This window comes from Acartia tonsa, chromosome 3 (assembly GCF_053477335.1).
Source record: "Acartia tonsa isolate MP-2025a chromosome 3, ASM5347733v1, whole genome shotgun sequence".
Classification (NCBI taxonomy): domain Eukaryota; kingdom Metazoa; phylum Arthropoda; class Copepoda; order Calanoida; family Acartiidae; genus Acartia; species Acartia tonsa.
Genome location: NC_137262.1, coordinates 40,358,153 through 40,371,883, shown reverse-complemented (window position 1 = coordinate 40,371,883; position 13,731 = coordinate 40,358,153). Strand labels below are relative to the sequence as shown.

Here is a 13,731-nt window from a genome sequence, read left to right as displayed (position 1 = left end):
TGTGAAAAACTGCTTGATACAGGATAATGTTTATGGATATACTTATATTTTTACCACTTGATTATAGAGTTGCTTTGTACTTTGTTGTCCTAGAAATCAAGACAATCGGATAATTAGATCATATAAAAATTTGTTGTTAAAAATTAAAAAATCAACATTTTTAAAATGGACGTACGGACATTCTGGTAATGATTATAGAGTTACTACGCTTTCTTAATCGTATCTAACTTCTACAGGTATCACTGTGCAAAGTTTGAAATCGTTAGGACAATTCTAACATGTCTAAATTAACGAAAAAAGCTATCCGACCCTAATTATAGAAAAGCTTCAATTTTAAAAAGCATAAGATTAAAATAAAGAACGATAAAAGCATAAATTTCTATATATGATTAAATTCTCTGCAGGTAGATTCTAATTTCCAAACTAATGCAGGAATAGGATATATCCAATAAGCGAAATAAATCTAAAATAATATTTGGGGGGCAGATAAAGAGGTTGTCAATTCTATTAAGTGTTCCCCCCCCCCCTCCCACCTAACGACAGCTGAAAATCACGTATAGGTTTCGTGATTTTAAAATATTTCTTTGTTAGTATAAGCTGAAATTAATATGTAATAATCTAGGGGCGATTTCTCTTTGGAGGTTGGTTGTACCCTGTCCCAAAATAGTTATAAACCTTCTCGGGACCTATGAGAAGCTCCCCTGTTAAGGAGAACCCGATCGGTTAAGCAATTAGCGAAATCTTTCGGTACAGACAAACAAACATTCTTTTACTTTATGATAAGGACTAGTTGCTTCGCCTCTAGCCTCAAGGGGAGGGCGTGGGATGTCAGAACAAAAGCCTCAAACCACCACAAGATATTTATAAAGCTTTCCATAAAAGCACAGCCTATTCGGACGTGTAATTTCCGAGATCTTTAGCTTGAGACAAAAAAACTTACCACTTTATATTATAGAATTTTAATAAAAAAAATTCAAATATATTGTATTATTATTATTTATTTATTTACTTATTTTATGATAAATTCACTGAGTGAAAAAGTCTTTTATACTTTTTAGTTATTTTTTATTCTGGATCTAATACTGGTTTTAAATCAAATTGTTAAGGAACAGGTCTGCCAGAATCATCAGAACTGGATGTATCCATGGATCTTATGCTCCTTGGCCGCTCAGGTGAAGCTTGGAATCCTGCAGATGGTGAACTTCTGGTGGCGGGGGAAGATGCAGGGGAAACTATCACCTCTTCCAATTGGAAGTTATCGTCAGAACTGGATGTATCCATGGATCTGATGCTCCTTGGCCGCTCAGGTGACGCGCGGAATCCTGCAGATGGTGAACTTCTGGTGGCGGGGGAGGATGCAGGGGAAACTATCACCTCTTCCAATTGGATGCTATCGTCTTTTAATCCCCCCTTTCTTGTAAATACCCAGACTGCAATGATGTACAGGGTTGCATAGAGAGAGGAGGCAAAGCAAACTGCTGAAATGCCATAAGTGCTCCGAGATATGTGTATAGCACAGTAGTTTTCACTGGCCATATCACTATAAGTTATATTTCTATGAGTAAGAGCAGCGTAGATAAAGAAAGCAAAGAACATTATTACCTGGGATAGAAGCATCGCATAGTGAGAATTAATCATGAGCCAGACAACAGTGTTTTCTTTTCTTGATAGCGTTCCATCAGCCCAGGCATCCTCTACCATAATCTTACAAGCCAGGCCAATGATGACGGTGAACAGAGATATACATCCAGCAACCAGAGCGAACTCCAAGAAACCAACATTGCAGTCTCCGGGATCATTGGTTACATACAGCATAAAGAACAAGGCGGCAGATACCAGCGGCAGGATGGGTCCTAACAGCTGCCCCGCGTTCAGATGCGGGCTGTCACATGGCGGGTTCTTGGTCAAATCCAAATTGTATCTATTCCAAGTCATGTTTTCGGCTGATTCACTTCTTTGTAGTCTAAAAAGATAAAATATAATTGATACACAAAAATTAAATTTTGATAAAATAATAAAACTTTAAATGCTTACGTATACATTGTAAAAATTATGTAATTAATACCAGTTTTGTTAGACCCTATGATCTAACAAAATAGGTTGAACTTTGATTGTTTTTTATTTTAATATCCACAGAAAGCTATCTATAATACGATGCAATAAATAACTATTATAAATTAAGTAAAAAAAATTAGAAAGCTATCTATAATACGATGCGATAGATAACTATTATAAAGTAAGTAAAAAAATTAAAAAGCTATTTATAATACGGTGCGATAGATAAATATTATAAATTAAGTAAAAAAATAGAAAGCTATCTATACTACGGTGCGATAGATAACTATTCTAAATTAAGTAAAAAAAATTAGAAAGCTATCTATATTACGATGCGATAAATAACTATTCTAAATTAAGAAAAAAAATAAGAAAGCTATCTATAATACGATGTGATAAATAACTATTATAAATTAAGAAAAAAAATAAGAAAGCTATCTATAATACGATGCGATAAATAACTATTCTAAATTAAGTAAAAAAAATAGAAAGCTATCTATAATACGATGCGATAAATAACTATTCTAAATTAAGAAAAAAAATAAGAAAGCTATCTATAATACGATGCGATAAATAACTATTATAAATTAAGTAAAAAAATTAGAAAGCTATCTATAATACGATGCGATAAATAACTATTCTAAATTAAGAAAAAAAATAGAAAGCTATCTATAATACGATGCGATAAATAACTATTATAAATTAAGTAAAAAAATTAGAAAGCTATCTATAATACGATGCGATAAATAATTATTAAAAATTAAATAAAAAAAATACCTTTCTTAATTGAAGTCAGATAACCTTTCTTCTCGGTGGTCAAAAATATAATGAGATAAATAAAAATAAATTTTATAAACTCGTAGATTTTTCCAATTTTAGTTCGAGGATTTTTCAAATTTTCGTTCGCGGATTTTTTTTCCAATTTAATTATTTTCGAGGATTTAAAAAAAAATTAATTATAATTTAACTTGAATATTGAAATCAAAATGATCTAAAATAGTTTTAAATTAAATTATTGTGTTAAGTATAATTTTAGGAAAAAAAAAATAAAGTAAGGTAGAGAACAGCTTATACCACTAACGAAATTAATTCGGAAAAAAATCACGAAACCTATACGTGTTTTAACAGCTGTCGTTGGGGGCCAACACATCGTTATGACGGTTTTTGCCCCTTTTTTGGGGGAAGGAGTCGTTTTAGGACCATAGACTATTTCTTTATTTTTGTAGAACTTTTCATGGCACATCATTTGTTATTAATGCATCAACCACCTCTGGCGAACCGTTTTGCCGTTATTCACCGCCAAAGGCGAAATTTTTGACGTTTTTTTTGCCGTTCCCGAGGTTTGGTAAGAAGACGTTGATAAATCAAGATCACTCTAAAATACTTTTATTTAGGCATTTTAATTTACTAAATTTCATGTGAAGTAAAATTTTTTGTATATCCAACTGATTTTTGTCAAAAGAAATTTCAAATGCACACGATTTATGTTTCTTTTATTACTTATGTTATAGAAATTATTTAGAAAAAATTTTGAAAATAGGTTCATAAACACCAAAGATATGAGGGAAAATGTAAAAAACATGAAAATAGCTAAAAACCTACAAAAAGGCAGTCTGACTGTCATTGTTGGTTCTCCAAACGACGGAAATTTTAATTGTGATATCTCTAACTGAAAAAAATTTGAAAATCGGACCATAAACACCAAATATATGAGGAAAAATGTGGAAAATAAAAAATAGCCTAAAACCTGCTAAAAAGCCGTCCGACCGCCATTGATGTTTTTTAGTTAATTGTGCTCCTTAATGATGGGAATGTTGTCAAAAAATTTTAGCATTCTATCTTTTATAGGAGCTGAGTAAATCCCATTTCCCCCATAGCGTTACGGACTGACGGACGGACTGACGGACAAAGTGAATTATAGAGTAGCTTCGCTACTAAAAAAAAGATTTCAAAGTAATGGGGAAACATTTAATATAGGAGGGTTTCAGTGGTCCAGTCGTAATTTTGAAGGAATATACGAAACAGATTGAAACCCCAGTAAATTCTCAAACATAAAAACCATTAATTACAAACACTCCATACAATTAAAAGAACTTTAAAATATATGCGAATTATAACTTTTTATATTATTTAAATTATTACAAGAATTAATGAACTATTAATTATTAAGGAAATAGTAAATTAAGTCATTAGAACTAATTACTAACAAATAATGACTAATTCAAGTTAAATCTAATTTTTCACAATTCAAATAACACATATGTTTACGTTTGACATGGATAGTACAATTGAAAATAATTAATATTTGAAAAAAATGTTATCAAAGAACTTATGCCATTGGTATCAGGTTATGGATTTATTATTATATCATGAATATTACACCAGATTATAATGTACTCTAATAAAGTAAAACTTGAAGCTGTATAAAATAACGCCCCCCCCCCCCATCCACTTCCTTTTCCCTTCCCCTCCCGTCCTACTAGATGAACGAACTGACCAATAAAAGATGTTCATGTTCGCATAAACTATAACATAAATTATTTCCTTGCATAATATCTACGTATATTCTACATTAATTTTGCTAGTATACTTTTTGGGGGGAAGAAAGGTTATAGATTTATTAAACATGCACTGTTCCTCCACTTCCCTGACATTCTATGTTTATTCTTAATTTTCAATTGTTTTGTAATAATGCTTTAATCAACATTGTAATGTGATGTATATACTGATTCCTTACAGTTAAGGCATAAAAAAAAAAAATATTTGGATTTACTGCAGTTCACGGTAAAATATTGCTGGTAACGAATATTGCCAAAAATGTTTTAATTTAAAAGGCTGCTAGCTGCCAAACGGCTGAACGTACAGATCATGCCCGCACACTGTTTTAGACTGCATAAGAAGGCCTACAAATAATCTGGAATAGCCATAAATCAATAATGCATAATTATCTCGCAGTGCAGAGAAATGCGCCAAGTGAAGTTTCTTTAGTAAAGCTTTCCCTGTGCATCATTGGATCTTGGCTATTCCAGATTATTTGTAGGCCTTCTTATACAGCTTAATGGCGTGCGGGTATGATCTGTACGTTTAGCCGTTTGGCAGCTAGCAGCCTTTAAAATTCATAGATTTTTGGCAATATTCGTTACCAGCAATATTTTTCCGTGAACTGCAGTAGATCCAAATATTTTAGTAGCAAATCTACTTTATTTTTGTGTGACTTGCTCTTTAGTTTTTTCTATAGAATAACATGCTTGTCGAGCTATATGGATTTAATGCAATGTGTTGGGTTACTTTATACTTTATTGCATTTTTAGCTTACTTTAATGTCTTACTGTCGTACTTGATGGTTTCCAGCTATTTTCTGTATTTTATGTAGGTTGAACTTTGTAATCTAAATATATAAATATTTGTTGATATTCTATTTCCTCTGGGACTGGTTACAAAGTTACTCTATAAGTGAATTTGTATATATTGCCGAAAATTTGGATGTAATTATCCTTGTTCAAGATATGAAAATAATAAAAATCTCAATATGTTGGCATCCCCGATTAATCAGCCAGACAATTTAAGTTTAATATGTTGCATAATCTTGATAATATTGTTAATTTGCAAAATTTATTAGTTAATTTCTTTCAAGAATCAAGATCAGAGAAATAAAACACTCTGATTTCTTATTAAATTTTGCATGAACTTGAAGCAGTGATTTTAAAATTCAACTTTTTAAATTATAAAGTATGTTGATTGTAAGTATTAGGACTATAATTTTATATAATCTAATTTAAAATAAAAGCTTAAATTGCACTCCTATGATAGCTTCAACCTTTTATATAAACTACATAGTAAGGTTTTTGGTCTTTAGATGGTTTAAGACTACATACAGCCATCCCTCCTTTACATTCCAGTCCCTCATCCGCTAGTCTGTGTGCATTGCTCTTTTCTAATTCCTTTTTGCTGCGCTTGATGTGTTAAAATCATCCTAGTTTATATTAATTGGTCTAGGAAGTCTTAACCCAACTCAACCCTTTCAGCTATTAAGGACACTTAAATTGGTTGCTACTGCTGCTATATCTTACGCTAAACAGTAATAGTAATAATTGAATACAAATCACCACTAACTAGCGCAACTCATTACAGTGAACAATTTGTTTATGTGCCTTTTTGTTTGATAGAAAATTAAGGTCCATTGAACAAATGAAAAAATTCTTTTCCTTGCGGATTTTTGCATGTTGGACCCGTAACCATTTGGATAAATGCGCGAGATATTATGAGACGATAGGGGTTTGAGGAAATCTTTTCCATATGACACATGCAAAAATGAAAAGATGAAAAGAATTAAAGAATAAACAATTGTGTTGACTTGGTTAATTCTAGAAACTAGCATTGTAAAAAATCAAAACTTATTTAGATCTTAGTAGCGAAGCTAATATATAAGTGCTCGTGTGTCATTGACCTAATGTACGTCTGTTAATAAGGAACTGGAATATGATTAGCAAAACACGAAAGATTGTCTGTGTATGGTTTCACTACTTTTTATCTCTCTCTGCCTCTCTTTTATCTTCCTCTTTCTTTCATTTTTATTTCTTTTTATTCTTTTTTCCATCTTTTTTATTTGTTTTCTATCTCCTAATGCATCCACTAATGTTTATGACTTTAAAAATGTTTGTTATTTGAAATAGTTTTCAAAAAGATTTGCCTAATATGTTACAGAGAAATGTTTCTCCAACGTTGAAAAAAGTTTATAAGATAGAACCATAGGGCAGTTAATGAACTACAGATTTTGACTGACATTAAAATATTTTGAATACAAGATAAGTTATTTTAAATCAATAACAGAAATATTTTTTTATTTCTTATAATTATGAACATAAAAATAATTTTTCATTAATTTCAAGGAACAACCACAAAATATTGAAATATTATTTGTTTAAAATAAAAATTTATTATTTCCAGAGGTGGCACGTACTCACTCCTTCTTTTCACTCTGGTAAGTGCAGCTACTCTATGTATAACTTTGCAATAAAATCATTCAAAAATAATTAAAAGGAATCGTTAACAATTTATTTTTGCAACGGATGGCTGATTAATTAAGTTTTAATGAGGAGTAGATGGCTGAAAAAATGGTATACAATGCACTGGTATTCAGCAGCCAAAAAGTCTAGTCAAGGAGTTTTGGAGGCGTTTACAGGCATAGTTACCACAACTAGACTTTTAAGAACAGCGGTCTTCAAATGATTTGTCTAATTTGCTGTAGAGGCCAAGGCTTATAATATCACCTACAATGTTATATATTACTATTATAAAATTTTTGTAAATTTATCTTCGCTATGTGTTGTTTTATCATCCTTGTTAAGAAGTTTTCTATCACATATGATTCATAACCTCTGGTTTATAATTCAACTCTTTCTCACTTATTCTCTTCTCTTCTCTCTCTCTCTCTCTCTCTCTTTCTTTATTATTCTTATTATTATTATTAAGTCCAAAGCTTCTTCCGTGAATATAAAGCCAATAAACACATAGAATTACTTTATCTAAGAGTGGACAATTTCACTTTGATATTTTTTCTTATCGCAGCTACTCTATGCACACTTGAAATGAAATAAGTTGCTTAAAATTTATATTAAACAAAATATCCTATTCTGTAATTTTTTTATTATACATGTCAAATTACCAACGCCAACTTCCCCCCTATCAAAGTTTTGTTTTAAAAAATTTTGAAGAGATTTTTTAAGGGGCAATTCCTACCCCCAAAAAAGTTATGAAACCTTCCCAGGACCTATAAAAAGCTACACTGTAAAGCTAAACCATACAGAGAGACAGACAGAAACACTTTCTTGAACACAGTAATAGTGTCTGACTGATTATGACGTAACAAAAAAAATTAGCCAATGAGAGGCCACTATAAATTTTACCATTGGTCAATAACGGCCTCTCATTGGCTAATTTTTTTTTGGTACGTCATAATCAGTCAGACACTATTACTGTGTTCCACTTTCTTACTTAGAACTATAATCATCATGACTTTCCTTACAAAATAATATTGGCTTGTTATAAACATAGTTAACCTTAAAAATGTTATTAAAAGAACTATGCCCTTCTAAAAAATCTTTGTATTAAGAGCTTATCTCAAAATTTCTTTTATTGAAAAAAAATATGCTTTCTAATTAGCCAACATTCTAAAATCATATTTACTCTTTGAAAACCATAGGTAACCCTTTACTAAATATTCCTTTATATCGGCAACAATTATTTCATCATGCTATAGAAATAGTAAAATATATCAAAGACTAATTAAAAAGAATAATAATTAAAATTGAATTTTCTGATCTAATCTATTTTAGTCTTAGTTTAAAATAAAATCATCTGTTTCATATATATTGATATGTTTGTGTGTTTTTCATCAGGGAAAAAAGGAATTATTATCTTATTTTTTTAGAGCAATGATTTTCTATAATTTGGGTCTGTATGTCCGTCCTTACGTAACTTAATCCTATTCATTCTTTCTTTTAAATGCTGTATTTTGTCATAATATTTTGCTATCATGCAAACTGAGTTATCTAAAGTTTTCTTTAAATAAAAATACGCATTTTGTTTGATACTCAGAAATTCTTCCCTGAACAATTGCTAAACTTTCTTTAAAATAGTGGAACATTCAGTCCAGACGTTTACAAGATCATTTTAACTATTAAAAGTCTCCCAACTTTGAGATAGTAGCTGAACTGTTAAAAGAACCAATTCGGTCAATTGAATACATCCTAACTGTTTTAAGTTAAGATATTCCTTTATCCCTGTAATGTGCATATGATTCTTTTATTTCATGATGTACGACCTTCACAACCTTTTAGCTAAGCATTTCCTATGCGTACAGTGTGTGTGTGTGTGTATGTGTCTGTGTGTGCACTGCATTTGTGTTGAAAAATATTAAAACAATAATTTAACTTTCTGTTGATGAGCCATATGTAAACTGTCATGGCTGCCATATGTAAACTGTCATGGCTGCCATATGTAAACTGGCATGACTGTCATATGAAAACTGTCATAGCTGCCATATGCAAACTGTCATGGCTGCCATATGAATTGTTAAAAAGTTGCCAACAAAGAATATTTCTGTTTGAATACCTATAAGCATAAGCTTCCCATCTTTGATATCTGACAATACATATATCTGTAAATTAATATTCTTTTCTTTTCATAAAAATGTAATTATGTCCTTAAACAGTATCCTTTATTAAAGCAGTTTTGCAACAAATTTAATTACAATTTTGTTTAGACTTATACATTTATATTCTGCTTATTCAGTTCTGACACTTTACAAGTGTGAATGTTTAGTTGTCCTAAGGTTTCAGAGCTTCGCTTTTATGGATTTTGTTATCCTTTTTCTATGTCATCTTTAGTTTCAAATTTCAAAGAACGTCTAAAGATCCTTATTAGTAGCAAAGCTATTATTTAATCCATTTTGTCTGTCCCTTACCAAAGATCACCAAGCATGTAACTAACTAAGCCTGTATGTCGATCATGCTACAATGGGTTTATTTAAAAGTTTATCCAACGAGTATATTAATTTTCTAATGATACTTATTAGTAACAAAGCTCATCGACTTACTTGGTCTGTCAGCCATGCTAGAAAAGACATATATAGAGATTTTTAAAATTTTGCACTAGATTCTATTTTCCATATCATATTCTTTCTCTATGTCTACCACATGTGCTCTATATCTTTCTTTGGCGGTTGCCCATTTTTTTTGTGCTTCGCTACTTATAGATATTGTCATCCTTGTTAAATTAATAAAGTGACACTCAATTTAACTTTCTTTGTTTCAAACTCTTTTTTCAAGAATCATTGTCCTCCCAGCAAAAACAAGGATGACAAAATTAAAGGATATATGAACATTAAAATATATTGACAGAGACATATTTAGGAGTTTTATAAGAGGTTATTGAGGAGCATTAATCTTCATGATAAGTCTAACATAAATTTGTGCTCAAAGACTAAGTGAGCGATATAACAGATCGGGGGAATCTCCACACAAAAAAAACAGACGCATCTATCTAAGAACCTAAGAGTATATTATGTTTTCTCTTTTACGTCATTGAAGTACATTTATTATTAAAGGAAATGTTTGCTACTAATAACAAAATATCAGATAACGTTTGTGGTGATAAAGTCATGATATAACTATGATATATTCAGAAAGGGGATATAGTGTTGTGTATCATGATATATAACCAACCAAAACTTTGGAATTGCATGAACCAATATTTGGATTAGAAAATACCATGCCAATTCAATGTTATTCAATTACACAAGTTTGAAATTATACATGAAAGTAAAGGCTAAACTTAAATTGAATGCACTTTTTTTAATTGGGTTGCTTTTCATCTAATATATACAACATAACTACATATTAAGATATATAAGTTGGAAAGAATTTAAATGTTAGAGGGAGATTTGAAATCTGCATCAAATTTTTAGGATTTTTTTTATAAAATTCGTTTTTTGTATAATTCTTCATCTAAAAGCTGAAATACAATTTAAGTTAATTAATTTTGACATCTGTGATTGGTGGATGGAAAACTATCTGCGCTCTGATTGGAGAAGCTTAAGTGTCGTACATCATTCAACCAATTAGAGCGCAGGTAGTTTCCAATCCACCTATCCTATTGGTCAAAATTAATTAACTTAAATTGTATTTCAGCTTTTACATAAAGAATTATACAAAAAACGAATTTTATAAAAAAAATCCTTAAAATTTGATGCAGATTTCAAATCTCCCTCTAACATTAAAATTCCTTCCAACTTATATATCCTACTACATATATAAAAAAAAAAAGATAATGCTAACATATTCAATTCAAAAGATTTCATATTTTTTTTCTTTTCTTCATTAAATCCATAAATTAGTGCTTAGAAATTACTGATTACACACAAGAAAACATAGTTGAGTATTACTGTTAATTCAGTGCATTTATTGATACTCATAGTTTACTGATCAAGAAAGTATGACGTACATACATACCTTAGTTATAGATCAGCAACAATACAAAAGTACAAAAAAAATATTGTGGATATAATTAAGTTTTCAAAATTTGTAAAAAAAAATATTGTTTGGTATATTCTTTATGTTTTTCTTCCACTTAAACAAACATTAGGTAGTTAGAGAATATAATAATACATTAAGTTTCACCAATGATTCACCAACGAAAAAAAAATTTACAGAATTTTGAAAATGTTTTCTCATGATTTGGTGATGACAAATAATAACTCTAGCAAAAGTTTCATTTTTTGAGTCTGAACTTAAAATACATTAAATATTTTGTTTACACAATGAACAATTATGTAAATCTAGCCTATTTTCTTTAAATAATAAATAACTTCCTCGGTCTTTTAACAAGAAAAATCATTGGTCAAAAATTCAAATAGTAGGTTTTAAATAGGCTAGGAAAGTCAATATTTTTAGAAACTTTATCAAAATATAATTTTTTAATATAAATAGCATCTAGAGCCTATGAAGAAGGCGGTTCCTTGGCTAGCTCGAAGCGTCACCTTTCCCCTCAAGATGTAGAATGTCTACAGCATGCTTGCCAGCCAAACTGTAATCAGTAGCAGAAGTAAAAAAATTATTATATTTTTTGGGGAGGTGATGCTGCATCCGCTAGTAATGCAATAATCCTTTGCCGCCCTTTTTAAAATAAATAGATCAGCTACTTAGATCCCTGTGTTTTAGATTTCTGAACGATTAGGTTAGGTTCTTCACTAGATTTGTAACTTGGGCTACCAAATGCCCCGGGGTTAGAATTCACGTAAAATTAATAATATGTAAGGAAACACTTGGTCAGTAAAACTTTCTCCAGGGAGGTTTCGCAAAAGATTCACTCTTGGGTTCGATCCTTAAAAAATGTTTAACTCATTGTCAGGTTTGAATAAAAAATGTAATTATGTATGGAGAAACTTGTATATACAGTAAACGTTTCATTGTTGGGTTTGATCCATAAAGATATTTAACAAGAAAGTATAAACCAATCAAAATTTGAAAATTCTTGAAATCAGAAATGCTTTAAGAAAACTTCATTAAATTCCATTTTAAAAATATTTTTACAGTAATTTATGAGTATCTATATAAAAAATCTATTTCCCCTGCAAAAATTTTATTTCCTCCTAGGCATTAAAGATAGACTAACAGACAAAGTATGTTATAGAATAAATTAGATTTAGAAATTCATTGTCTCCAAGAGCATGACCAACAGACCAACGGAACTAGTGATTTGTATACTGGATTCTCATTTGTTAGGTAAATCTTTAAAAAAATCCTTCTATTTTATTTTGCAGTCAAGTATTTTGCTACATTGTTTCAGGCTTATAGATTTTAAAAGATTGGACAGTTAAAAAGAAATAAATAGTTGATAACTAGAAAAAGTTTTAGTATCGAACTTTGCACACAGAATACATATGTAAATTCCAACAGATTGGCTTCAATTATATGACTTACTTGGAAAATTTGATTAAAGGGGGGAATTTTTAAGGATTAGGGAGGGCGAGGGGATTTGTCGTGAATTATTATAAGTTAAAGACAATGAAATAAAGAGGAAGAGGGAGAGAGATGGGAGGAGAGAAAGAGAAAAAAAAAGAGAGAAAGAGTTAGTATGCAAAATAGATTGAAGGGTGCAGAAAAGAGGGTTGCGGTCAAAGTTATGCATTAAGGAAGAACAAAAACAATTGTGTTTCCTTTTTATTTCATTATTATTTTAAGACAATTGTATGATAATTTTGACCAATTTGTCCTCTATTAAATTATCATTTTTTAGTAGCACGGCTTCTTTACATTTAATGGTCTGTACGGCTTTAATAGAAAACTTTAGAAAATATATTTTGAATATCCCCTGACATATTTCACTCTGTCAGATTGTCTCTCTCTTCTGCCGTCCACCTAAAGCTCAACAATTGGGAAATGGAACTTATATAAAGAAACAAACTTTTGTACAGAATGATAAGATGTAACTGATCGAAATATATTACTATATTTAGGCAATGTTTTTTTTTGTGGATAGTATCTTTTCAGCACTCTCATCGTGTATTGTTCTAGGTGTAGAAAGTAATCTTGAAGAGGCACTTTAAAATCACAAGGACTCGGACCTATGCAAAATAACGGTACCAATGAAAGAAATCAAGTTTTGTGTAAAAAGGAACATATTTAATTGCATAAAATATTAGAATTTTATGACTCATGTTGATTATTTTTCTGTAAGATTAAAATCAAATTTTTTCATGATTAAATTCGTTTTTTTATTAATCAACCCTTGAATATGACCAGGATTATGTTATATAGAAAATCTGCTCGGATTATGTGTGACAAATTTCTACCCCTCTCGTCATTTTTATGGTAAAATAGATAATCATACTCCGAGCTCGTCATATTAGCCACATTTTACATAAGTTTCATTATAATAACTTACGTAATATAATAAAGAAATAAGAATTAAACTAGAAGGGACAAAAATTAGATAATGACAAACGAAAAGATGACAACATCCATAAGTAGAGAAGCTCGTGATAAAAAAAATATCCTTGCAGATGAAAAAACTGACAGACTAGCGTACATTATGAGTTCATGGGCTCAGATGTCAAAGACTATCTTTGATAAAAGCTGAGAAACACATACTTTAAGATTTTTTAAAAATTTTGCT

General features: G+C 30.3%; 1 protein-coding gene across 1 annotated transcript; it reads right to left on the bottom strand.

Annotated features, from left to right (window-relative positions):
- Window positions 1-982: 982 nt before the first annotated feature.
- LOC145315249 (uncharacterized) lies at window positions 983-2,910 on the bottom strand. Its single transcript, XM_080155280.1, has 2 exons — window positions 2,833-2,910; window positions 983-1,963 (listed from the first exon to the last, which is right to left on the bottom strand). Exon 2 carries the CDS (start codon window positions 1,933-1,935, stop codon window positions 1,102-1,104), a length of 834 nt encoding a protein of 277 aa, XP_080011406.1. The 5' UTR covers window positions 1,936-1,963; window positions 2,833-2,910; the 3' UTR covers window positions 983-1,101.
- Window positions 2,911-13,731: the final 10,821 nt, after the last annotated feature.

Bases quoted from the DNA above. Each gene is read 5' to 3' on its own strand.
- LOC145315249 (XM_080155280.1), bottom strand. From the start codon at position 1,935: ATGACTTGGAATAGATACAATTTGGATTTGACCAAGAACCCGCCATGT.